Genomic DNA, 27,758 nt, shown 5'->3' on the forward strand with positions numbered 1-27,758 from the left:
GTCTGCTGGGCGAGAAGCTTATTCAAAGAGTATGAGGCTGAATTGAGAGAAGTCAGAAAGGGGGAATTAGTTAAAGAGAAAGAGGGAGAGAAGAGTGGGAGAGAGGAATTTGTCCTCTCCACCCCATCAGGCCCCTGTGCTCCTTTACCATGTCCTTAAAATGCAGACAGGGCCCTCTGCCTTTCTCCCAAACATAAAGGGCCTGCGAGTAAAAAGCACCCCAACACGACGCGACTGAAGAAAAGGGGGTGGTGAATGCTTTGGCAGCGTGTAGTGGAGCAAGGACACAGAGAGGCTGAGCAGTAAAGGGTGAGGAGTTGGATAATGAGGGCACCAGGCAGGCTGCTGTGGCCAGGGCCTCCCCCCTGCGCTGAGCTCTTTCTGTGCACCGCTCAGCCTCCACCGGCCTTGTGTAATTGCCTCATAAATGCCACTTGTCCATCATCCTGAGTGATGTCTGCTGATGACCCGTCACTAGCCCTGCTCCACAATTACAGCACAATGGATCCAGAGAAGGCCAGTGTGTGTGATTATACACAGGATGTTTTTTTTTTTCTTTCTTTTTCAACTTACAACACTAAGATCTAACTTTAAATAGTTTCTCGAAGGTTTCGTCACTAACTTCACAAGATGCGGAAACATCAGATCATTTAAACGAAAGCTTTCTTTTGTATGGCGACACGGCACACTGATTTATTTTAGTTAGGTTTTATATTGAATTGTATTTTGTAAGGCAATTCATTCTTTCTATTTGGAAATGTACTTAGCTTCTAAGCAAATCTTCTTCTACTACTATGACTAATAATTTTAATACTAATATTTAAAATATTTTTTTTTGTAATATATTTATTTTCAGCATTTTAAATAGTACCTCTCTCTCTCAAAAAAGCCAGTAAAATATTATAGTATTTTTGATACACAGTGATTAATGCTAATTTGCTCCAGATCTTTGTTATTGTCTATTTTCTATTATCTTCGCTTCTCTTTTTAAGTGCCGTATATGGAATATGGATCATTTCTGCACTAAGACACGATCTAAATTTCCAGGCAATTCAGAGACAATGAAATGTTATATAAAATTGACCTGATATTTATTCAGAATGCAACGTCTACATGATCGTGCATGCCCAGCTGAGGAGAGAAATAATATTAACTCATATCATCAGAATCACCTGATAGATATTTAGAAATGTGTTTCTTTACGTAAATAGTGTGTTAAAAAGACACTACCTTTAAATTCACTGGAAAACTTTTGCTGAGCCACTGGTAAATATGGATGCTGAGGTTTGATCGTGAGCCGGTGCATACTTGTTATGTCTTTTATTATTCCAGGAACAATACGAGGCACGGTGCAAGTGGAAACAAGACAAAACTGTCAGGAAGATCAACATTTCTCTCAGATGAGTGGATAGGATTCAGGCTAAGGTTGCACCGGAGTGACGCTCAGCATCAACCACAAATCATATTTCCACGAGAAACGTCATTTTCGTGAGAGACGCCAACACAGCTCATGAATTCAGAGCTTTGAATGAAGTAGCTTGATACTCACCTCAAGATTAGATAATGATGAGGAGATAAAAAGTCCTAAGAGTATGAATGTCTTTTTAATGCTCAAAAAACCTGGTGATGGTTTGCTTAAAGACTCACACGTGCGCACACAGTGTTGCTTTAATGAGGTTCAAATTTACATTAACATCCTCATTCATGTTCTTCCAGGTTACAGCCTGGGAAATGAGATTAAAAAAAAAATCCATGCAGTCGAAGGTAAACCTATTAGTACAACAAATGTATCTCTTTGGCTGCCCCCTGGGAAGCAAGTGTCTTGGATGTCAGGCCCTTACAAAGCCGAGGTGTTTGATACAGCGGGAGGCAGAGAACCGGAGCAGGCAGCCTCTATTATAATGACAAACCCCCTGCAGCAGGCCGGGGGATTCATTTCCCAGCCACAACAAAAGGTGCGCTGAGAACAGCAGCAAGGCCTAGCGAAAGCTGCTCCCTTTTCAGCTCGGCTACGGTCTTAAAGAAGGCTTGGAGCTTGAAAAGAAGCCAGAAATATGCAGCTTCTTTGAGGCGGAAAATTTATGTGGTTGTTGCAGTTGCTCAGCTTGGGGGAGTTGGGAAAAAAAAAAAAAAAAAAAAGACAGCGGCGGTGAAAGACAGACAACGAAATGCTAGATTGATGAGAAAGTGTGTAACGTGACCACCACGTTCAAAGACCTCCGGCTAATAAAAATTTGCATGACCGGGGAAAAATCCTCACCAATGGAGTGGTGCGACACAGATACGAGAATTCAACTGTGTTTCACTGGCATCTATGAAAAGAGATTTAACACAGAGTGAGATGTGAGAACAACATACGGAGCACAAGACGGTCTCAGACGACCAGGATAATTACAACTCCATGATCTAATTCACATCAAAAGCAGACAAGATGCGAGATGGAAAGACAAACAAGACTCTCAGTCGATCGTTCCACAAGAATGTAATCGGAAGGCATCTCAAACCGATTCATTTCCCAGTTCGTGCCTTCGGGATCCGAGGCATTACGTAGAGACGGGAATCTGCGGGACCTTTCAGAGTTTTACCAACACACACAAAACAAAATGAGAGCGAGGGAGAAAGTTCACAGGTCAAGTGGCACAGAAGAGCAAGACGGCGGGGGAAAAAAAGACGGCTTGTTTAAATGTTCGCGTTTCTCTCTGGAGTGAAATGCGGGGAAAAATGTCATCCTTTGTCTGAGACAACTGATGTTTTACTGACAGAAGATCGACACGGCCTGTCCTGGAATCTGCACAGATCTGTAGCTGTTCTGCTCCTGCCTGCTTAGCATTAACCGGCTAGCCTCGGAAGACAACTTTGGCAGCAAGCAAGATTTAATGGCAGATTGTCAGATGTGCTGAACCATTAAAATGGATTGCTAAGCTGATAACTGTGGGCTGAATTTGGGCAGTGAGAGACACCTCTGTGTTTGGAAAACTGCAATACCTTTCTGAGAGGGATGGTCCAAAATGCAGGCAAATCTTGCAACTGATTAATACAAACATCTGTGCTGCTGTTCTGCATGGATTTCATTTTTTCTGGAAGGAAGCATCATCAGCATGTGCGCCGATAAGAGGGAAAAGTATTTTCATATAAACGAGTCGCTATCCTGCCGTGTATAGTCTTTGGTCTGGCATGTGTAGCTGTACACAGACGGGAAGATGAAGGGAAGCATTTGAAAAGAACTTCAGCTGAGCTTGATCCAGCAACACCAGCTTAAACCCTTTTCACATCTTCCATGCTGTTCCCCTTGAGGCCTGACGCTGCTGAAAGCCGGTGTGTACGGATCAAACTGCCCCAACACTCTGGCTGATAAACCTGCTGCTGATAGCATCTCTTTCACTTGTCAAGTCGCTCTCAGTTGAGCCTCTGAAGCCACTATCAGCACTGGCTCTGCAGAGTGTCAAATGCCATCAAAGATGGATAACCTGTAGGCTTGACACCCAGGAAAAGCCACATTCCAGCCAATCTGTTGCGTCTTGTGCAACAGAGTCTAACTTGCGTCCAAGTTCTCTTCAGGGCCTTTTATCCCTCAATATACAATTGTCATTAATGGCTAATACACAAGAAATGCAGAAGAATTAGAAGAGCATAATGATACGTTGTACTTAAGCAGCTAATTTTGCCTTGTATTATGGCCTGTATTCATGGATTGAGTCAGTGTCTTACCTCAATAATATACAGCACAATGTTTTTGTAGAAGCAGTACAGGATGCACTTAGCAACTCGGTTGTAGTTCCAGGCACCATGGACCAGCAAGAGGTTCTTCAAATACTTGAACTGTGAGATAAGACACACAGAGATATGCATGAGGCGTGGAATCATATGAGAGTACACTTTGTATGGGCCTGCACTGATCTATTGCACATAATTATTCCAGCTAATGGGGGAGACAGGGGAGTCATTTTAAGTTATAGATTTTGAATTTAGGAAATAATCTTATCTGTGTTTGTTTGCAGGAAGCCAAGAACTACACGGCCTTCCACAGACATTCCAGAGCTTTTTATTCCCTGGGAGATGCGCTCAGGCTACACTTAGGGTGAGGTGTTGAAAAGCTGCGCAAGAGAAAAAGGCTTTCTGGCTCTCTTGGGGGTGAAACTGACCGTGATTGTCAAGATGATGAGTCCTGTGCTTGAGCCAAATTGCCTTATTGCTTTACTCCGTATGCTGCCTTACAATCTTCTGATAGCTAAATGGAGCCTGTGCAGCATCCTCTCCAGGCAGGATTAATGAGTGCCTGTGACCAGTGATATACTCCATTGTTAGACAGAAGATAATTGGATGTGAAATTATGCAAGGCGCGCCATCTCTCTGTCTTTAATCCCATACTATTTAAAAATCAAATCAAAGCAGATTGGTTGCGTTAAACAAAGAGAGGGCCGGTTGGATAGGGGCTCAAGGGGAAAAGGGAAAAGGGTTCGGGGTGTAGAAGCTGGCCAACTTTTGCAACTCTGGGAAAAGGGATGTTGACAGACACAGAGCAGTGTAGTATGACTGCATAACCTTGAGTGCTTAAATTCTGCTGATCTCTGTAAAGCTCAAGACGACGGCTGAATGAAGACTTTCCATCACTTTTAGGGCTCAATTCAGAACCAGCTCCCTTACGCTACGATCTACGTGTTGAATAGTTAAGCATATAACTGCATCAGTGCTGTCGAATTTCAGAAATATTACACACAACATACTTGAACACAGAAATATATGCGTTTAAGCTAGTGCATGTGATCCTGTAACATAGGATCAGTCCTCTCTCCAGACTGGAAATATGAAGACGAAGGCTGAACATTCCACCGTTTTCAATCCGACGGTCGGTACTTGATACCTACGCGCTACTGAAACTAAAACCTTTCTACAAGCATTTTAAAAAATGAGTCTCCTGAGCAAAATTAAGTTACTAACCGAGAAATCGGGGTTATAACAATAGAACTCAGAGCGAGCTAATGCTCAGGAATCCTACACACTGTGTAAAGGTAGTTTGAAGGTTATTCTCTAATCAGTTAGCGGTTTATGTGGACCGGTTCAGGAAAGATCTGTAATCCAGCTTCATTCTTTAACATCATATAAATCTATTAAACCTCTGTTCGAAGTTGCGACGGCATGTAGCTAAGCTAGGACCCTGGAAGAGTAACATGATGCGCAGGCTTTGTAAACAGAACCTCTAGAAGGGCAAGTGGTGTTATGCTATGACACGCATCGCTAGAGTAAGTGCATGAAATATGACATAAATAATAGTCTTGACAGATAGCTACCCTTGACACATGAGATACTGTACTTCTGTTACAGGCGCAGTGCGGCTTAGGCAATATCAAACTGGTAGCATGTGCTATAACACAGGGTGATTAATTAGGTTTACATAAGAGCAAAGTGATCCGTTTTCACAGACAGTGGAGATTTGGATAACGTTATTACTGGCACTGTGTAAACTGACCCACCTGACCTCTTACATCCTCCTAGATTCTGCCCACCTGTTCACCTCTGACTGCACATTTTAACCTTTGACCAAAATCAGGACTCTGGTCTCAACTGGTCAGGTTTGGTGTTTACAGTGTAATTTACTAAGATGTTTTTTTTTTTTTTTTTACTGTTTAAGGCCCTGAGTATTATGTAATACTCATCAAATGAAAACTGATCATCGTAAAAAAGGGGATTCTTTGGCCGTGAATCGAATTCGGTCGTCTCGGAGGGCAAAACCAACTAACTAACTTGCCCACATTAATGAACTGATCCCTCATATAGTGAGCTGCAAAGCAGGCATGCCTAATAAAGAACAGAAAAAATATCCTTATCACTTCAAGCTCACTCTGAAGAACAACAATCTGTCCATGTGGTCATTTTCTTTTCCCCAGCTCTGCGCAGCTCTAAACCCCTCTTCGCTTTCTGAAACAAGTTCTCTAGGCAGATTGTTGCTACTGTTTTAACAGACGGCTCGTTTCTGTTTATGCGACTCTGTTTTCAGCACGAGTCCAGGTCATGATGACTGATGACGTAAGCAAACTGCAGGCTTTTTCTTTAATAGCTCATTATCAACTATCATCACACAGTCACACAGAGTTTGGCCAAGATTTTATTGGGATCGTCTCATACAGTGAGACACGTTGCAATATTACTGTATAAATCAGGGTTTATTCTGTATACTACCAGGCATTGTATAACAGAGTTTTGGTTAAACTCCAAGCAATGGGCTCATACTCTAAAAAATTAGGACATTCTGTAATCTTTGTATTATGAAATGTTTGATAAAAGGCCCTGACTGATCACCTGTATCACATATATTTGTTTTATTTTGGTGTTACAGTCTTTAAAAAATAATTATAATAATTTAGAAAGATATTAGGAGCCAAGCGCTATCATTCATCATACTAGTCTTTAGTTACAGAAATGTAATTGTGTGATATTTTTAAAATTTGCTATATCTTTTTCTCAGGCAAAAATAAATATAAACCTTTTATTAGGTGTTCACCGTGTCTCAACTTTGAGCAAGGCCCTAACCCTCTCTGCTCCAGGGGCGCTGTATCATAGCTTTCTCAGCTGGGATATGCGACTGTGCTGTAATGTATGTGTGGCATTAATAATAATAAAGGTGTCACCTGTGCAATAGAATAATCAGAAGAGTTGGCAGCTTGTAGTCCCTCGTTGCCTGAGATGCCGACTCCGACGTGAGCGCTCTGGATCATGCCTACATCGTTGGCACCGTCGCCGATGGCCAGAGTGATGACCTTCACCTGTTTCTTCACCATCTCCACCACCTCCGACTTCTGCAGAGGAGACACCCTGCACACAGGCAGAACACACGATCAGTCACATGACAAATTTTCATCTGTTCGCTGTTAAAAACATGGAGTATCAAATATTTATTCACTTTTCAACGAATGTTGATTGCAAATGGATGTGCGTTGAGAAGCATGTTCATGTATATAATGTACAAGTCTGGGATCATCAAATGGCAGTGAGTGAGTTTTGTCTGGCCACAACATTTTTATATCCTTCGACACATTTCTCCAGCAGTTTAGAAAAGATGCTGAATCTGTATTTAATACTGTAATGAATATTTTCCTAGCATCAAGACCTGCTTAAATGTATAACTACATATAGGTGAGATAGATAGATAGATGGATGGATGGATGGATGTACTTTATTGGTCCCATTAGGGGAAATTCTTGTGTTACAAGAACTTCCCTCATGGGACCAATAAAACAATAGACCGTGTGTGTGTGTGTGTGTGTACATGCATCATTATAGTAGGACAAGCAGCACAAAAAACATGCTCATGGGAACAGACAGAAACACCAAATCCATCATCATCTATGTAAAGGATGAGAGAACAAAATGTATGAACTAAGAAAGGAGGAACTGGTACTGAAAAGAGGAGACATCTCCGTCAGTTTAAAATGAGAGCCATCTCAGTCTGATGTTTCATGTATTACTGGCTTTGTTAAAAAAAAAAAAAAAAAAAACTCTACATAAAAGTTGGGATTACTTTTAATCGTACTCGAGTAACTTCATAAAAACTGAGATGGATATTTACAATGTAGCCCTTGGCTCTGGTTTTCCAGCGGATTTATTTCAGGCTCAATATCAAACCATGCTCACCACATGCTCAGAAGTACACTAAATAGAGTGCACACGGCAATTACAAGGCAATTACTATAGGTAGAGCATGAAAAGTAGGTGTAATAAAGCTTTTAAGATGAAAATCAACCAGCTAATGTGAGTTCTTATCATCGTGGTAATTTGCACTGTGTGATGTAATGGAGTGGGTGATTGGATTTAAGGAGCAAAAATGTAGGGGTATGAATAAGGGTGTGTGTGTGTGTGGTGTTGAGGTTTTAAGTTTGTTGGGTTGGGTCTGGCTCAAACAATCTGTGCTCTGTGAGAATTTGGCTCTGGGTCAAATCTAATTGATGAGCCCCTGCTATAAACGAATAACAGAGTGGAGCTGGGCTTGTCATCACATTAAGATAACCCTAGCCATATCAAATCTCTTTCTGGTATTCAGGTAAGGTCTTACATCACACTAAAAAATAATTAAAGCCAGATTATCATGGCATGACAACAGCCAACATTTATAAATGCTTTAATAAATGTTTGGGCCCAGCAGGAGGTTTGGTTTGGATTTCAGGTTCAGTGAAAGGTTGAACAGAAGCCCTAGACATCCCCGGACTTTAAAAGCGCTCCGGATCACTAGCAGAACATGTGCCTTTCGTTTCCGGGGATGAGGTGCTGATGAAATGGAGATGAGGGGTTGATCTCGAGCCTCTTACGGGGTCAAAAACCAGGAAGACTGAGATTAGACATGCGGTGCACACAGGTGGTGAGGGACATGGACTGGCTACACAGGCATGTTCTTCACAAAGGGGGAAATCTCAGCGCTGCTCCTCTCCATTCATATTGGTTAACAGTTAAGCTCTGAACCTGAGGGAATACGTATATACCTGTGATCCGTCCTAGCGCTGCTGCAGTCTGAAGAAGAGGAAGTACTGTGGGGAAATTCACTGGGAGCTGCCACTACACAAACAGCCTGGTAAAGAGGTGATTATACTGCATACGCCTGTGTTTGCTCTCACTTCTGGTTTGTTTTTTTCTTTCAGCTACCTTTTTCTACAGCAAAACTTTGGGCACCAGACAAGTGGAACTCTCCTTTTCCATCGGATACTGGTTCAGAATTAAAGGTTTCGGTTGTGTAAGTGCTCGGCCAGAATTAACGTTAGTTGGTGAGACAACCCTAAATAATAAACACTGAGGGGAAAAAAGGTTTCTTCGAAGATGTTTGGAAAGAGTCTCAGCCCTTTATAACACTCAAGGCTTCTGAGTAACAGGACAAGCTGCATAATAAGAGTAAAATATGTGTAACTATAAGCTGTTCTTTACTAAATAAAAAAAATCAGAAAAACAGGAAGTGGAATAAAACATTTCGAGCTGCCTGTACCACACCACTCCATCGCTGCTTATTTTCTGAACGGGACACCAGTCGTGTTTTTTCCATAGGTATGACATCAGGAACTTTTACTTACGAAATTCTCGTCAGGAAATAAAGCAGGTAAGCTCAAATGTTCACGGGACACAAGTCACTCTCCTTCAGTGCTGTTTATACAGGACCAGGAATGAAATCACATAATATTGAAGATTAAGGGGACCCCTTATGAGTCAGGCCAACTGATGTCCTGGGGCTGTGTGTGTGTGTGTGCGCGTGTGTGTGTGTGTGTGTGTGTGTGCGCGCGTGTGTGTGTGTGTGTGTGTGTAGGGTGAGTAAAAGCAGATCAGAATAATTACATCATAGACCACATAATGGCAGTGGCACCTGTGGTCTGTGTGTTGTTGCTGGAGAATGACACTGATTTTGAGCAGAACCTCAGATCAGTTACCCGAGAGCTTCCCGCTCAGTTACTGACTTGGCTCTCTCTTTCTCTCTCTTTCTCTCACACACATTCTTCAACCAATATCTTTCTACGTCTTAACATTTTGAGCTATTGTTGCAAAAATATTACTCTTCGCCAAACCGCCGCTGACATCGTTGGTGTACTTCTGAAATCTTACTGTGAAGGTTGTGACCTGGACTGGGGGCGATCTGTTCTTTAAACAGCGGGCGACGTTTCCCTCTAATTGTCTGCCAATTACTTGTTTTTTCAGACCGGAGTAATGGGAGCTGATGTAGTCATTTTTTGGCGTCTGCTCCCATCTCGACTCCAGCCTGTGATATGTACATCAGGTACTATTTCTTGGGTGACAAGCCGAAAGCATTTGTTACTCTGTACTGTTACAGTGTGTCGAATCATGAGAGTCATATTTTTCAAAGACTTCTGAGATTCAAGAGTTGACGTTGCTGTTATGTGAAAGCATAAACGGAGTGAGACATTCCTGAGATCTGTGAGAAAGGTTAAGTGCCAGATTTCTAGTTCAGTCACACAGAGCAGAGAGTTCATATTTTAAAGTTGCTTTCCTCGGTCACTGTAGCCTGATCCTTACATGGATGTCAGTTACACAGCACAGAGATCGACGAACCTGCAGCATATGACCGCCTTGCAGGACAATGCGAGGTCCAGGAAGTACTGCCTCACTCCGAAGGTCAGCGCGTACTTGAGCGTCTTCCCATCGATGATCAGCGCACAGTCGTTTTCCTTATGCAGAGCGTCTCCCAGCATGCTGCAGTGGTGGCTCAGAGTCTCCCTCGTTCCCTGCACGCAAAAACAAATTCACTGACCTTCACGGTGTAACCACAATTACATAAGATTATACAGAGGAAGACAATGTTATTATGAGTATAATATTACTTTATATAATTATAATTACAACACTTTAGTATGATAAAGTTCTATCAGGGTGACGAGCCAAAGGTTCGGCTTTCCAGCCAGCAAGATTCTAACGTATAATAACCCACGATTACAGCACATCAACGCATTTTAATTTAAAGTGATCAGAATTATCGCATGAAATTATAATGTGTATTGCTGAACAGCGGCCAAACATAGACAGAACCTTATTACGCTCAAATAATGTCTAGCCTTGTACATTATTACTCATCTGCTTAAGAAACCCCAAGTCTCTATAAATGACCAATAACGGAACAGCATGAAGAAATGATTTAAAACAGATGATACTTTTCATTATCCTGAGCAATGGACTAAATTACACCGATCAGGCATAACATTATGACCTCTGAGAGGTGAAGTGAATAACACTGATGATCTCCTCACCATGGCACCTGTTAGTGGGTGGGATATATTAGGCAGCAAGTGAACATTTTGTCCTCAAAGTTGATGTGTTAGAAGCAGGAAAAATGGGCAAGCGTAAGGATTTGAGCGAGTTTGACAAGGGCCAAATTGTGATGGCTAGACGACTGGATCAGAGCATCTCCAAAACTTCAGCTCTTGTGGGGTGTTCCCGGTCTGCAGTGGTCAGTATCCATCAAAAGTGGTCCAAGGAAGGAACAGTGGTGAACTGGAGACAGGGTCATGGGCGGTCAAGGATCAGTGATGCACGTTAGGAGTGAAGGCTGGCCCGTGTGATCCGATCCAACAGACGAGCTACTGTTGCTCAAACTGCTGAAGAAGTTAATGCTGGTTCTGATAGAAAGGGGTCAGAATACACAGTGCATGACGGGTCAGGGCTGTTTTGGCAGCAAAAAGGGGGACCAACACAATATCAGGCAGGTGGTCATAATGTTATGTCTGGTCTGTGTATATCTTAGTAATTAAAAATATCTTCACTAGAGGTGACCTGAACTAATATTTCTCTGAATTTATTTTCACTTGAAATGGTCTTATACAATGAGCAGATACATTTTCTTATATAAAAGTGTTGATTTCTAGAAAGAAGCAATCCTCTCTGCCTACAGAATTAAACAATTTTCAGCTAGAAACGCGTCCCAGCTTATGGTCTTGTTATACATGTTATTTTTATTCAACATATGCCACAAAATCATCACAAAAGCGAGCTAATCTATCTGTAAAATCTGACGCTGTCCCTAAACAAGATATTTCAGCTTCCTTTCTCATTTTCCATGCACTCATGTCATTCCAAAGTCACTAATTCGGTTAGTTGCCCTCAGTTCCGCTTCTGTTTCCTCATTACAGACGTGAGTTAGCTGCGTGTCCAGTCTAATAATGTTTATGTTATCTGATGTTGACTGCATCGATGGTATCAACTGATGTCTGATGTTAACTATTAGCTCCCCGCCGTGCGTGCTGGAATGTACCACATCATAAAGCCCAAGACCAATCCTGTTTTCTACACTTCCTGTTAATTAACTGATCAAACAAACATCCACAACATACAAAGCTATACATCGTACAACAACGTGCCATGTTGAGTATTTAGTCTGGACGATAATTGGCTAGCGCTTTAAAAAACAAGCTTGTTTTTTAAATATTACAGCAAAAATAAAATACAAGAAGAACCCAGCCAATAAAGTATCCCAGAGGCAAGAAGTTGCCATGACAACAAAATAGACTTCAGGTTAAAACTAGAATGAATTCCCTGGATACATCATTATTATTTTTTCTTAAACCACACAGTACACAGCTATGGAAGGGAAATGATTTATAATCACTCTATCCGGTGTAACCCTGATGAGGATGAGTTCCCTTTTTGAGTCTGGTTCCTCTCAATCGTCTCCGTGAGATTTTCCATGCCTCTGACTCGCTCTTAGGGATATCCTGAATTTATAGATTCCTGCAAAGCTACTTTGTGTGACAATATTTTACAAGTAAAACTGGATTGAATATGATATTGTTATGGCAATAAATTGTTCTAGTATCATCAGTACACACATCTATAACTACCTACTCCCTGTGTTGCTCGCTGATTAGATACAACGGGGTCCAAAAGTCTGAGCGCGCTAGTGAAAATCCTTGCATTTTACATTCTTTTCTAAATTAATACAAAAACTTTGACTTATAAATCATATTATACGAGTGAAAAATAATATCTTTGAAACATTCTCACAGATCTCATAGTATTTGCTACGTCCCCTTTTTTTTTTTTTTTTTTAAACTACATTTAGATTTACAGTATGGCATTTTTCTCTCATTTTATACAACTGAGCAGTTAATAAATAAATAAATAAAGGTGTCAGACTTTTGGACCCTTTTATATATTTAATATTTATTTTTTTGTTGGTTAAATAACAAAATCCCCAGAGTTTTGTTGGTCAGCCGGATTAATTATTGTGTATCGCAATACAGAGGAAAAAGTTCATACGCAAAATAGCCAATAGTACTGCTTCATATCTATTGTAGTGCAGTGTTATAATATTTACACATCTCCATCAGTCATTTCTGCTTCCACGGAGGAAGCAGAGGCACAAAGGGAGCTGATTGCAGATGCAGACTGATTTCCATCAGTAAAGACAGACCTATCTTTACTAGCCAGATCATACCTGCCAGGACATGTTGCTAATCCCATAGGACTGCAGGAATGGGTTTTTACACACACACACAACCACAACAAAGACATGACCGCAAAACCCCACCCTCCTGCGAGAGAGCCGGAGCAGGGCCGGCCGTGTCTGTAGTGCGCTCTGATAAATTCTTTCGAGACTGTACTCCAAGACGAAGTCCAAATAAACTTCAGACAATGAGAGAGATAATTTTACAAGATTTTCCCTCGCCATGCTAGAGTAATCATCCTCGCTGCGTAACATGAAGGACTTCTCGTGTAACCTAACAATGTCATCTTCGCATGAGGCAGAATTCGGTTTATTATTAATGTAATTAGACTGAAAGAGTGAGGCTGATGAGAAGCGTGGATAAACACACATATGGCACGCTTCAGCTGACACAAAGCAGCGCTGAACCCTGGAGTGATGGTTCATTTGGAAGAGTCCGGCTCTCAGAATGGCTCTCGCCATGAATTACATACAACAGCCAGGGAATTTACCCTGAGCCCTCGTATAGCTCCGAGCACTCTCTCTCCTTCTTTCTTCTGTGTCATTAATCCATTCCCACTCACTCCCTCTCTCTCTCTCTCTCTCTCTCTCTCTCTCACTGTGGGTATGTGTGGGTTCACAGCACTAAACAGAGCAACGGTCTGAGTAGAAAGCTTGTTTTTCCAAGAATGGCCTCCCCCAGATGAACGCGCTCAAATCAGGAGCCAGGAATAATTCTGTGCACTGTTTCCGCCTGGAAGATTTTAATCAGAGCTGACTGCTCTGAAAAAATCCCCCCCCACTCCCCAAAAAAATCAGCATCCTCACCATGACCCCACCAATGATGGTGAAGGGTTTGAATATCAGAAAAGATTTTTAGCGGGGAATATGCCTTGAAGCAGAAACGTGTTATTGTAAGGGCTTTGGGTAGCCTGGAGGATAGCTCTGTGTTTGGTTTAGGAACAGAAATGCACTTCACTTAATTCCCCTAAAGAGGTCACATGATTCCTGTTTCCTTTATGCTGGAAGGATGGGCCACTCCGAAATTGCAGCCCATCATGAGAACTGATAAGAAACCAAAACTGAGATCTGATAGAACAGTGCATTTGCGATTGAGAATAACAGAAGGGGAAAGATAGGAAAAGGGGAAGAGAGCGAGAGAGAGAGAGCAAGAGAGAGTGGGAGAGAGATTCTGACCTGGGTCATATTAATGATCCCGGTCACTTCCCACCACATCTGAAATAATGTTTGACATTTACACTGAATGACGAAAATGTGTGTAAAAGGGCTGTCAAAACTGATTTCTCTCAGATTGTTCATAATTAATGAGAATTCAATAGGGAAAAAGATTGAAAGTTGAATGCTCTATGTTTAGTGGCATAGTTTATCAAAGCATATATTACCGCCATGTTTAACAAACATCTTTGTCACATGGTGGTAGCCACTCCTACGTATGGCTTAACAAAAACCTTCGGAAAAGATTAGTGATAATACACAAGATTTCCAGCTGCAGTAACTGTAAAGCTTTCATCCTAATGTCTGGAGATTTGTGTGCTGGACTCCTGACGATGCCTCAGCTATTCATGACCAGGAGAAAAGTCAGCAAAACTGCTTGTGTATTAGAGGCGTGGCATTCTCTCTCTCCCCTGTCAATCACAGTGACTAGCCAATCGTGGGCATCGGTGATCTCGTGTATGTGGAAGATGGCAGATATCGCTTTCCTTTAAAGTGTGTTACTCTGCATGTGAGCAGTAGCTGCAAAAGACGCAGATATTGGATTTGTAAAACTAGTTAAATATCAATGACAAGGAATATTAATATACGCAAATATGAGTAAAGCTTTTGGGATAAAATGTCACTTTGAGTGATATAAACAGGTGTGTATGTGTTACGTAGACTTCCTATCATTTTTAACATCAATCTGGCTCCAAAGACACATTTAATTCCTCTCTATGACTGTACCAATAGATCAGAAAAGACAGATTTCCAAACCATATCAAATATCACAGAACTGTAGAAGGATTTCCAAGAAGCAAGAAACAACCCGCAAGCCAGTTTCCTTAGAAAACTACACCATAATAGAATTAAACAGAAGCAAAATCACATGGCTATAGCCATGTGCAGGTACAGAGGCTAGTATTTAAACGCATTAAAAAGTTCACCGTATATTTCGTCGATGATCAACAACAAAAAGGCACCCGTTTATCAGAGCTGAAGCTTTCAGGCATTAAAGCTGTTCTGAATTTTAAGGAGTCTACTACACAAAGGGAGGTTAAAGAAATTCAACACCTAATCTTCTGGTGTCATCTAGATAAAAGACCCCACTGAAAAACTTGCTCTGAACGATGTCAGCCCTCGTCCCGCTGGGTCCGTAACACTCTGCAAGGTCGACGGTCACGTGTGCGTGTTAACGTGCACCAAAGCACTGACGTGAGAAACTGCATCCTGACGGTTATATTGTCTAGCTGGGCTGATGTGAGAGCCACCAATAACAGCGTTTCATCTAACGGCTTCAGCAGACATCCCTGCTCACAAAGCGGCTCGGAATAGGACTGGAGGGAACGCGTGTGCTGAGGAGCAGATGCCTTAAGGCAGGGAGATTGCACCTTGGGGACCCACCAAACCTCTGCTGGCATAACAAGCGCTGAAACCCAAGCTCAAAGGAAATATTTGCAGAGAGGAGCTTCGAGTTTCACAGAGAGAGAGAGAGAGAGAGAGAGAAGATTGAGTCAGTGACTTGTGCAGCTGTGAGGACTTCTCTACAAGAGCGTGGCCATCCCTACTGAGAGCCATAAAACACTCTGTGTGTGTGTGTTAGGTTTAACAGAATAGAGATGTCAGACATACCCCAGTGCAAATGCTGAGACAAAGTATAAAGATCATTACGAGATAACTGCAGTGATGAAGGCTGATAAACATTCTGATTAAACAGTGTTTCCATTAGGAGTGCACTCTAAATAGGTTTCACCACATTGTGTGTGTGTGTGATCCCAGTACACCCCGATGCTGCCTGCCTGCTGTGTTTGTCTGCCTGGGTGAACTCTGACTGCAACTAAAGTGTGTTTGGATTAGTGTATGGAAGGCATCCGTTATGCGACAGCGCTCCAGTCGTGGGTCTCTCCAGAGTCATGGTGAAAAGGTGTTCTACAGGATGTGGCTACTTGAGTGAGACAGCTGGCCTCGAGTGCTTGAAACATGGCGTTATACACAGAGCCCGACGGCTTGAGCTGTCCGCTTGGACGTGGGCAGTAAAGTAGAAAGGCGCTAAAAAGCTCACACTTCCCGCTTTCTCCTCTCCATTAGCCCAGGTTCAGCACTGTCGAGTGTTCCGGGATGACCGACGAGGAAGCCCTTTGATGTCCAGTGTGTCTCTTTTTCCAGTTCCTCTGTACTATTCCCACATATCCGCTCCTTCAGAGTTAACACCTTAATTATTGATTCATTTCCTTTCTGAGCATAGTTTTGTGGTGAAGCACAGAAAAAATATACTTAGGCAAAAAAAAAAAAAAAAAAAAAAAAAGTTTTGTCTGTGACACAGCTGGTTGGAAGTGAACAAAAGCAGTGTGTTTTCTGCGGGTCTGAAATATGCCATGAAGCCCACTCTCCCAAACCACACGGTATGTGCAGAAGTATTGCAACAAGCTCCGGTTTTAAGACACTTCAGATTTCTCTCACGCACAAAAAAGTTCACAAATTTCCATCTCAGGAATCAATTCTGCCTTGAAATCACCGCTAAAGTCCAATACCACAATAATCAGCCTAAGGCAAAGTAGTCAAAACAACCAGCCGCCTACACGCCTTCCCTTCCTTTAATATAAAAATAATAAAAAGAAATAGCTCTTAGTTGTGGCTATAAGCCTCTGTATTCATGAGCCAGAAGGAATCACATGAACACACACACACGCACACACACAGACGAGTATCTTACAGGTTGCTTTGGATAGCAGAGCGCTATCTGACGTACATCTGATACAATTAGCCTTAAGACAAAACCTTCTAATAGCAAAGACAGCACCAGAACTAGTTTCCCCAGTAACGCGGTGAATTCTGTGTCTATCCATGACATATAATCCCAAATAAATCCACTTCATTTCCAGGTTGTAACACGACAGAAGGTATAAAAGTTCAAAGCGCTGGATTCTTAATGCGAGGCTCTGTATTTAATGATGTCAAACCAGAAAAGGGGGAAAAAAAGAAATCAGAGAAAACGGCTAAAAGAACAGAACCAGTAATATTACAGATGTTTTTATTATTTCTTCTTCTGTGTGTCACCGAGGCTCGATTATTAATCTCACGCAAGTCTACACTGTGCCTCGGATGCTAAGTTAAATTATTAAGCAGCTAATGATTAGTTAAAGCAGATCGCCTTCAATTCGGCGTTTAATGGAACTTGGGCAGGCTAATGCGCTCCAGATGTTACATTATAGACGAGTTTTCTCAAAGGCTGTTCGTGCCAGCGCTGTGTTAAAGCCGGTGCAGGGTGTTGCCAGGTTGAGGATGGTTTGTTGGGTTACTCAGGTTCACCGCATGTCAGGGCGACGTTGTGAAGGAAGAAGAGTCTGTTATGCAGGATTCTATACATACAAAAGATATTTGAGTATTAAATTTCTAATCAAGATGAATTATTAATTAAAAAAATAAAATAATAATAATAAAGAAATAAAAATAATACAATAATTATTATTCAGTTTCCATTTTTAAAAAAATATATTATTATTATTTTTGAGAGCACCGTTTATATTTTAGCTCTACTTTTTTTTAGTTTATATTATAGCTCTATTTTTGTTACCATACCACATAAAAATGTAATTATTTACAAAAATGCCAGAGAGGAAAAAAATAAACATTTAAAAGCCACAAGAATTTGTGCAAAATGTAAAAAGAGCCCAGTGCTGCAAAAAATACCTGGCATACATCTGTTATAATTATTCTTTCATTTTCTTATAAACACTAATCAAATACACTTCCTTTCATTCTGTACATTTTTCCTGTCACTTGTGTCGTCAGTGCCGCTCTTTTATTTTACTGCATCAGTTGCTGGCTGCTTTAATCGTGTCTTTTATACAGCAGACTGTTTATCTATCTATCTATCTATCTATCTATCTATCTATCTATCTATCTATCTATCTATCTATCCAACCATCCATGTATCTATCCAACCATCCATGTATCTATCCATCTATCTGTGCATGTATCCATGTATCCGTCTATCCATCCATCCATCTATCTATCTATCCATCCATTATCTGTCTATGTATCCATCTTATCTGTCTATGTATCCATCTATGTATCCATCCATCCATCCATCTTATCTGTCTATGTATCCATCTATGTATCCATCCATCTTATCTGTCTATGTATCCATCTATTTATGTATCCATCCATCCATCTTATCTGTCTATGTATTCATCTTATCTGTCTATGTATCCATCTATGTATCCATCCATCCATCCATCCATCTTATCTGTCCATCGATCTTGTCTATGTATTCATCTTATCTGTCTATGTATCATCTATGTATCCATCCATCCATCCATCCATCTTATCTGTCTATGTATCCATCTATTTATGTATCCATCCATCCATCTTATCTGTCTATGTATTCATCTTATCTGTCTATGTATCCATCTATGTATCCATCCATCCATCCATCCATCCATCTTATCTGTCCATCGATCTTGTCTATGTATTCATCTTATCTGTCTATGTATCATCTATGTATCCATCCATCCATCCATCTTATCTGTCTATGTATCCATCTATTTATGTATCCATCCATCCATCTTATCTGTCTATGTATTCATCTTATCTGTCTATGTATCCATCTATGTATCCATCCATCCATCCATCCATCTTATCTGTCCATCGATCTTATCTGTCTATGTATTCATCTTATCTGTCTATGTATTCATCTTATCTGTCTATGTATCCATCTATGTATCCATCCATCCATCCATCTTATCTGTCCATCCATCTTATCTGTCTATGTATTCATCTTATCTGTCTATGTATTCATCTATTTATGTATCCATCCATCCATCTTATCTGTCTATGTATTCATCTTATCTGTCTATGTATTCATCTATTTATGTATCCATCCATCCATCTTATCTGTCAATGTATCCATCTATTTATGTATCCATCCATCCATCCATCTTATCTGTCTATGTATTCATCTTATCTGTCTATGTATCCATCTATGTATCCATCCATCCATCCATCCATCCATCTTATCTGTCCATCGATCTTATCTGTCTATGTATTCATCTTATCTGTCTATGTATTCATCTATGTATCCATCCATCCATCCATCTTATCTGTCTATGTATCCATCTATTTATGTATCCATCCATCCATCTTATCTGTCTATGTATTCATCTTATCTGTCTATGTATCCATCTATGTATCCATCCATCCATCCATCCATCCATCTTATCTGTCCATCGATCTTGTCTATGTATTCATCTTATCTGTCTATGTATTCATCTATGTATCCATCCATCCATCCATCTTATCTGTCTATGTATCCATCTATTTATGTATCCATCCATCCATCTTATCTGTCTATGTATTCATCTTATCTGTCTATGTATCCATCTATGTATCCATCCATCCATCCATCTTATCTGTCCATCGATCTTATCTGTCTATGTATTCATCTTATCTGTCTATGTATCCATCTATGTATCCATCCATCCATCCATCCATCCATCCATCCATCTTATCTGTCTATGTATTCATCTTATCTGTCTATGTATTCATCTATTTATGTATCCATCCATCCATCCATCTTATCTGTCTATGTATTCATCTTATCTGTCTATGTATTCATCTATTTATGTATCCATCCATCCATCTTATCTGTCTATGTATTCATCTATTTATGTATCCATCCATCCATCTTATCTATGTATCCATCTATCTATGTATCCATCCATCCATCTTATCTGTCAATGTATCCATCTATTTATGTATCCATCCATCCATCGTATCTATGTATCCATCTTATCTGTCTATGTATTCATCTTATCTGTCTATGTATTCATCTATTTATGTATCCATCCATCTTATCTGTCTATGTATTCATCTTATCTGTCTATGTATCCATCTATTTATGTATCCATCCATCCATCCATCTTATCTGTCTATGTATTCATCTATCTATGTATCCATCCATCTATTTATGTATCCATCCATCCATCCATCCATCTTATCTGTCTATGTATCCATCTATTTATGTATCCATCCATCCATCTTATCTGTCTATGTATTCATCTTATCTGTCTATGTATTCATCTATCTATGTATCCATCTTATCTGTCTATGTATTCATCTATCTATGTATCCATCTTATCTGTCTATGTATTCATCTATCTATGTATCCATCTTATCTGTCTATGTATTCATCTATCTATGTATCCATCTTATCTGTCTATGTATTCATCTTATCTGTCTATGTATTCATCTATGTATCCATCTTATCTGTCTATGTATTCATCTATCTATGTATCCATCTTATCTGTCTATGTATTCATCTTATCTGTCTATGTATTCATCTTATCTGTCTATGTATCCATCTATCTATGTATCCATCTTATCTGTGTATCCATCTTATCTGTCTGTGTATCCATCTTATCTGTCTATGTATCCATCTTATCTGTCTATGTATTCATCTTATCTGTCTATGTATTCATCTATCTATGTATCCATCTTATCTGTCTATGTATTCATCTATCTATGTATCCATCTTATCTGTCTATGTATCCATCTTATCTGTCTATGTATCCATCTAACTGTCTATGTATCCATCTATCTGTCTATGTATCCATCCATCCATCCATGTATCCATCCATGTATCCATCTATCTGTCCATCCATCCATCCATCCATCTATCCATGTCCTGCTGACACAGCATCTCATCCGTTCTGTCCAGGCTAGACCAAGCGCACAAAACCAATCCTCTCGCAGCTGATTTTGTCCAAAACAATCATTACCAGTGACCTAATGCAATAATCAGCATCTCTACTCAATCCAGTCGCTTGTTAATTGCTTAATGCTTAATAAATCTGTAACTCTCCCGGTTAATTCGGTCCAGCAGGGACTATAATTAGCAGCAATGTCATTACGTTCAGGAAAAAAAAAGAAAAAAGAAGACGACTGTCAGACGACGATAATTCATCTCCTATTACATCAAATCTGACAGCAGTGCCAAGTGCAACTCAAATCGCAGGTTTATATTAATGCGCTGGTTCTATGAGACGTCACCGTTTCTATAGAAACCACTCGCTGATATGCCTGGCAGACACGCCAGAATAAACGCAGGCTAATAAAATACTTCATCATTGATGTGGTGCAGCTTTCTATAAGGAGATTTATTATAATATTTATAAAAGGAGTCTCCGGTGTCAGGCAAGACTTCAGGACATGATAAGCTTTTCTTTTTGTGTGTGTGTCTCAACATTAAGAGAGAAGGGGAGGGGGGGAAAGGGGGTGTGATTGTAGATATCTGCTACAATGTGCAAGTAACAGGAACTAGAATTATATATCGCGGCTAATGTGTGCTATTATTGGAAAATAATCACGTTCGGCATCACTTCATTGATTGTTTTCCTTTAACAGCACACTGATTATTCCTTGATCAATAAACAATACGATCTATCTATCTATCTATCTATCTATCTATCTATCTATCTATCTATCTATCTATCTATCTATCTATCTATCTATCTATCTATCTATCTATCTATCTATCTATCTATCCTAACAGTCACTGCTCTCATCAACGAGGCGATTTCACCCCCAGATCTGTCGCTCACACTATGTTTTCATAAATTCCAGGAGATTCAGCAGAAACACTCGAACCGTGGCACGGATGTTGGTGCCAGATTTAAGTCACAGATATCACACACTTTTTTTATTTTAAATGTGCTTTGTTTTTAATTATTAAACGGTGTTGGAAGAAGGAGTGTTGTGTCGCTGATGTACGCAACGTCGTGCGATGAGAGCTTTCAGGTCCCTAGTGACGGCTCACCCCCAAAATTCCTGCGTGTTTGCTTTAACTGCGGCGAGAAAACCATGAAGTCGCTCAAAGACTTTCCACTACTCTCTCCTCTTTTTCTCTTCCTCACTCCATCCATCACGGTAAACGACTGTTTGACAGACGGAGAGCCGTCTGTCATCACTCAGGACCCGCCCACACTCTACACATCTCAGAGAGTGTGTATGTGAGATGCTGGCCTCCACTTGGACTGCGAGACCTTAACATGCACAGACAACAGACAAGGCCCTCCCTGTAGGGCAGCCTGACCTTTGTGCACATGTGTGTGTGAGAGTGTGAGCATGTGCATGTGTTTAATGTTTCCTCTCCAAAGCAGCAGCAGGCTCTTTACCGTGATGGGCAGCAGACAACATTTTTGCTGAATGATCTACATGTGTGTGAGCATGTGTGGATGATAAAGCGCTGTGGATGTGAACTCGCGCCTCCTGAGCCGCCTGTACTGTTCCATCCATCCGTCCGTCCATCCATCCCTACCCTACCGCTCCATCATTAGCATTTCCCCTGGCTCTCGCTTTGCACGTCTCGCTCTCGGCAGACGCGTATGAAACTCCACCTGAGGCGTAAAACCAGAGGATGCTGGGGATGTGAACTACAAGAAACAAGGCAGAGATAGAAGGAAAGGGAGAAGCAGCACAGCAGCAGCACAGACACGAAAAGAGAGAGACAGATGAGGAACCTCAGACCAAAAGCCCATCTGGGACATTAAATTATCCTACAGCGATATGTAACTTGTGTGGCTCAGAACTGGGTCACGAAGGTCCGAACCCCAGCCGGTTGTCAATTGCTTCCATCTTTTCGTGCACTGAACTGTAACAGACTGCGATTCCCACTGCAGCTCGCACTATAAACAGCACACGTTACTCAGACTTACATCCAGAGTCTCCTCATTAATCACCAGCAGGCCCATGTTCTTGGTGAGGAGCTTGCAGGAGTGTCCTATAAAAGAGAGAGAAAACACATGTCAAACACTTGAGACCTTCAACAATACTGCGAGCTTAAGGTCAGCAACCACAGTTACATAACCACAAGCAGTGCAGAGGAAGCTTGCAATGGAGAGTGTGATGAACACCACCGTATGAAATAATTAAATAAATAACAAAATAAATGAATAAAAATAAATACATAAATAAATTAATTAATAATAATAATAATAATAATAATAGGAATCTGTTAATCATAATGAATGTTTCAATTAAAAAACTTGTTCATTGTGATTAACAGTTTCCTACATTACCACCCATCCCTTTCGACAACCCCTGCTAGTTATTAATGCTCGATTAATCTCCACCTAAAGAGAGCAATGCAGCAGCGCTTTAGTCTTTTAGTCTATATTATTCAGCATGTGAACATTTTGTCCTCAAAGTTGATGTGTTAGAAGCAGGAAAAATGGACAAGTGTAAGGATTTGAGCGAGTTTGACAAAGGGCCAAATTGTGATGGCTAGACGACTGGATCAGAGCATCTCCAAAACTGCAGCTCTTGTGGGGTGTTCCCGCTCTGCAGTGGTCAGTATCTGTCAAAAGTGGTCCAAGGAAGGAACAGTTGTGAACTGCTGACAGGGTCATGGGCGGTCAAGGCCCAGTGATGCACGTGGGGAGCAAAGATTGGCCCGTGTGATCCGATCCAACAGACGAGCTACTGTTGCTCAAATTGCTGAAGAAGTTACTGCTGGTTCTGATAGAAGGGTGTCAGAATACACAGTGCATGACGGGTCAGGGCTGTTTTGGCAGCAAAAAGGGGGACCAACACAATATTAGACAGGGGGTCATAATGTTATGCCTGATCGGTGTACAGTAGAATATATATAAACCTGATATTCGATTCCTGTTACTTTCATTATGTAAATCTTTATATGTGAAACGCTGAAAAGGTAATTAGGAGAAAAATCAATCAGGGAGTTGATTTTACAATTAAACACAACTGGAAGTAAATGCTGTATTAAGACACTTGTATACTTCTCTAATATCCTAAACACAATGTTAGAAATGCTAAAGGTGACACGTAATGCTAATTCTTACAGGTGAATCAGTTTGATTCAGATGTGTACTGGGTAAATAAACAGAGATCCAGATGTACACCTAGGCACATCATGTTTTAATGAGGAGCCCAGATGCAGCAGGCTGAGCGTTCCCTTTACAACAAGCTGCCTTGAGCATCCATCAGGATATGGGTGACGAGTTTTTATGAGCAGGAATCCGTGTCTGGGTGTGGATATACGGCGTGACGTCTCTGTTAGTGTAGAGGAAGATCCCTCGGGGGCAGATGGAGTTCGGGAGTGTGAGTTTGTTTGTGTGTGTTGGGACAATAGAGCCTCCCTTAGGGACTGTTACAGTAAAACAGAAGGAGAGGTGGAGATTAGATTATGCAGAAATACCGGCTTGCTTTTTCAGACAGGTCAACTTTAATCTGGCCTAAAGATTGTACAGATGACCTTTTCACCTAGATTTGATTACAAATCTTAAGCTTTGTCTTTTCAGCCCCTGGTGACTGGTTTGTTGGAGTCAAGCTGTTAAATGTGCTGTAGTTTTGCACTGTGAGAATATTCACCCTGCCAGCGACGACTCGGTGTTTTGACCCTTCTCTCACTCTTTCCCGGAGATTTTCAGTGCTACCTGTGCGACACAGAATAGCCCTTGTCTGAGTGGAGGAAGAGGGAACGTAATTATGGTTACACACCATGGTCGCATTAGCAGCCTGGCTAAGTTGCGGCGTTTCAGGGCACTAGAGGCCACAGAGGGCTGTTTGGCTTGGCTTGTGGCTGTTTGTTTGCACTTTTTCGTCTAAGAGGGCTACAGTGGCACCCAGGCCAAGAGCAACAGGCCATCCGAGGCAGAGGGCAGCCTCACTCGCTCATCGGACCAGCGTGTGGCTTTCTCCAAAACGCTCCCATTAATCCTACAAGGCAAGGAGAGCAAGAACACCCCCGACTCGATTCGGACAGAGAATCAGTCAAACTCAGTGAGCACAGCGATTCACACCAAGCCAGAAATCTGACTCAAATACACAGCAGATGCAAAACACCTAGAGTCCACTCACTTGCTTACATTGGCTTTGGTTGGATCTGTCCTCACACACACACTTACACATCACTTACTTTCCTGCTAGTGCTGTTTGCTGGTGTTCAATCAGCACTGATGAATGGAGAACTTTGCTCTGTCCTAGCTTTTCCTGTCTGGGCCGTATTTCGGTAAGCGGTTTCTCTGTCTGTTTTTTTTTTCCTTCCAGTTGATCGAAACAGAAGTTTTAATTTGCACCAATTAAATCAGTGGTTATGACTTTTTATTTTCTAGGTGGCAGAACCCACTAAATGGACAAAAATATATTAATATTTTAATTACATGTTTAAAAATGTTATTTCTCAATATAGAGATGGAAAGAACGAAAATCATGGTTTTACCATTTGGCTATTTCTTAGCTAAATTGATCACGCTCTGGATCATTAATCACTCGGTAACGCTCTTCGACTCTTTTCCTTCAGAATACCGCAATACTGTTACAAATAATGTGATATAATGCGAATAAAGGGATGTTTAAATCCAAGGTCAGTCAAGCTGCCAAGCTGCTGGGCCCTTGAGCAAGGCCCTTAACCATCAATTGCTCAGTTGTATAAAATAAAAAGTCGCTCTGGATAAGGGCGTAAATGTAAATAATAACACAATATTAGTAGAGCAGAAACCAGGAAAATGCAAAGCTCTAACAAACCAAACATGTTTGTTCTGGCTTCAGATTTAGGAGCTTATAGATATATTTTCCGTGTGGATGAGATACGCTACATGGCTACAATATCTTTGCGTCTCACCTACGTGTATTTCTTCCCTAAACAAACATTTGGATCGGATGTCTCTCTAGGTTCTAGCGATACAATTTCCCCTTCACTGGCACTAAGAAGCTCAAACACTGTTCCAGCATGACGATGCCCACGAAGACCTGTTGAGGCTGAAGTGGACAGACTCGACTGGCCTACACAGAACTGTGACTCTAATTCAACCCCATTGGGATGAACTGGAACACTGACCTCCTCACTCATCATCATCTTACCAATGCTCTTGTGACTGAATGAACAAATATCCACAGCCATGCTCCAAAAGAGTGGAGCTTATTATAACAGCTAAGGAGAGTACATCTGGAACCTCTGGTATGTAGTGTATGAAGATATATTTGAGAAACAAAAAGGATCCATCTTTTAGATAAATGCTGGCTTTCTTTATCTGTAGCACATCATGGGTTTTCCGATTCATTTTATTTTTTAAAAAGCAACAATAATGTGCCAGTTTTGAAGTTTTAGCAAATGCGTCTCAGCCGAAGCTTGGGTATTTACAACGTTTACGGGGTCATTTACAGCTATAAAAGTTCAAACTGCGCAGTAACTCTTCAGGTGGGTGTTTTTTACCCCGCGGTGGTGCAGATCAGCGTGGCTGTAAGAGAGAGAGCTCTGCACCGTGTCGCTTCCAGAGAGCCGTACTCTGCAGCTGCTCAGCACAAAGGCCTGATTGAGGGCAGAGCTGCGAGGTGGCCACAGAGCACACTCTGTTTGGCTCTGCTCCTGGCCTGCTAGCTGTTTGAAGCCCAAACTCACAACAGATCGCTGTGTAGACTAATCATACGAGCCACATCTGAGAGAGAGGACCGAGCCGCAGAGACTGAAGGGAAGGAGTGAGGAGGGGTCACGTGTGTTACATCAGCGCTTCACACAAGAAATCAGATACTTGCTGCATCCCTGAGCAGGGAGGAGAGACGGGAAGAAAGACTGTACTCACGCTTGGACCTGTCTACTACTCACCTATATTGATGGCGGTCTCCTGCTTGTCTCCGGTCAGGATCCAGATCTTAATGTCGGCCTTCATCAGGGTCTCGATAGTCTCAGGGACGTGATCCTGCAGCTTGTCCTCGATGGCAGTGGCTCCGAGCAGCTGCAGGTTCTACAGCAAAGATCAGAGGACAATACTAACGTCATTTCACCTTACGCTTAATATGTGTGTGTGTAGTTGAAGGTGAGGAGTGGGCTGCAGTCAGAATCTTTCCAAATCTTAGCACCAAGGTTTGAATCCAAGCATAGTCCCCGTCTAAATCAGATGACTACAAACGTCTGAATAAAACCAGACGCTTCTAATTCCAATTTCCCTCCCTCGGATGTTTGGAGCCAACAAAAGTGTGTGTGTGTGTGTGTGTGTATACACATGTACATATATTTTTTACATGAATAAAGTGGCCTTAGGTTTTGGTGGAACAAAGTACAATAAGAAAATGACTCTCACATGGAAACTACATGTCTCTTGACAAGTACAATAATACGAGAGAGATGTGAAGATATTTGAGCTTTTTAAAGAGAAACTCTTCGCTCGTTTAGATGGACATGGACATTAGGACAAAGTGGCAGCTAGTTTTGTCAAATAGGTGTCTTTGGGCCGTAATAGGGGTAATAAGAAATATCAGTCAAATCCAACTAAAAATGACATAATTACATCCAGAATAGTGCTGGGCAAACCCGCAGGTTTGTTCATTCTGTGCGGCGGAGTAAATGATTTCCAAACGTCTGACCTTCCTTTCGGTTGCAGTAAATTTCGCTTGAATCATGCTGCTGCTTTACCACATATCCACTCTCTCCCACGTGCTGTAATGTAGACTTCGGTGCCAACAACGTGAACTACTTCAACATGCCAAGCTGGGAAAAAATGTTCAAGGTAGAAGATAAACTAAATAAACGCTAAACATATCGAGAAACACTGTGCAACTGGGTTCTGAAATTTGAGCCCGATCCAAGCTCAACAAATCTCTCTTAAGAAACGGTGTCCAAATAGCC

At 41.2% G+C, this 27,758-nt stretch overlaps 1 protein-coding gene across 4 annotated transcripts in view; it reads right to left on the reverse strand.

Moving 5' to 3' along the window:
- Window positions 1-27,758, reverse strand: part of atp8a1 (ATPase phospholipid transporting 8A1) — a 160,562-nt gene that overhangs the window by 30,651 nt on the left and 102,153 nt on the right. For all 4 annotated transcript variants that reach the window (XM_058396948.1, XM_058396945.1, XM_058396947.1 and 1 more), the window contains 5 exons: window positions 26,739-26,877; window positions 22,831-22,895; window positions 10,039-10,211; window positions 6,627-6,810; window positions 3,709-3,819 (listed from right to left, as the gene is read on the reverse strand). In XM_058396948.1, coding sequence (XP_058252931.1) covers window positions 3,709-3,819; window positions 6,627-6,810; window positions 10,039-10,211; window positions 22,831-22,895; window positions 26,739-26,877 — 672 coding nt within the window. The remainder of the gene's footprint in view (window positions 1-3,708; window positions 3,820-6,626; window positions 6,811-10,038; window positions 10,212-22,830; window positions 22,896-26,738; window positions 26,878-27,758) is intronic.

Source organism: Hemibagrus wyckioides, linkage group LG08, assembly GCF_019097595.1.
Source record: "Hemibagrus wyckioides isolate EC202008001 linkage group LG08, SWU_Hwy_1.0, whole genome shotgun sequence".
NCBI classification, from domain to species: domain Eukaryota; kingdom Metazoa; phylum Chordata; class Actinopteri; order Siluriformes; family Bagridae; genus Hemibagrus; species Hemibagrus wyckioides.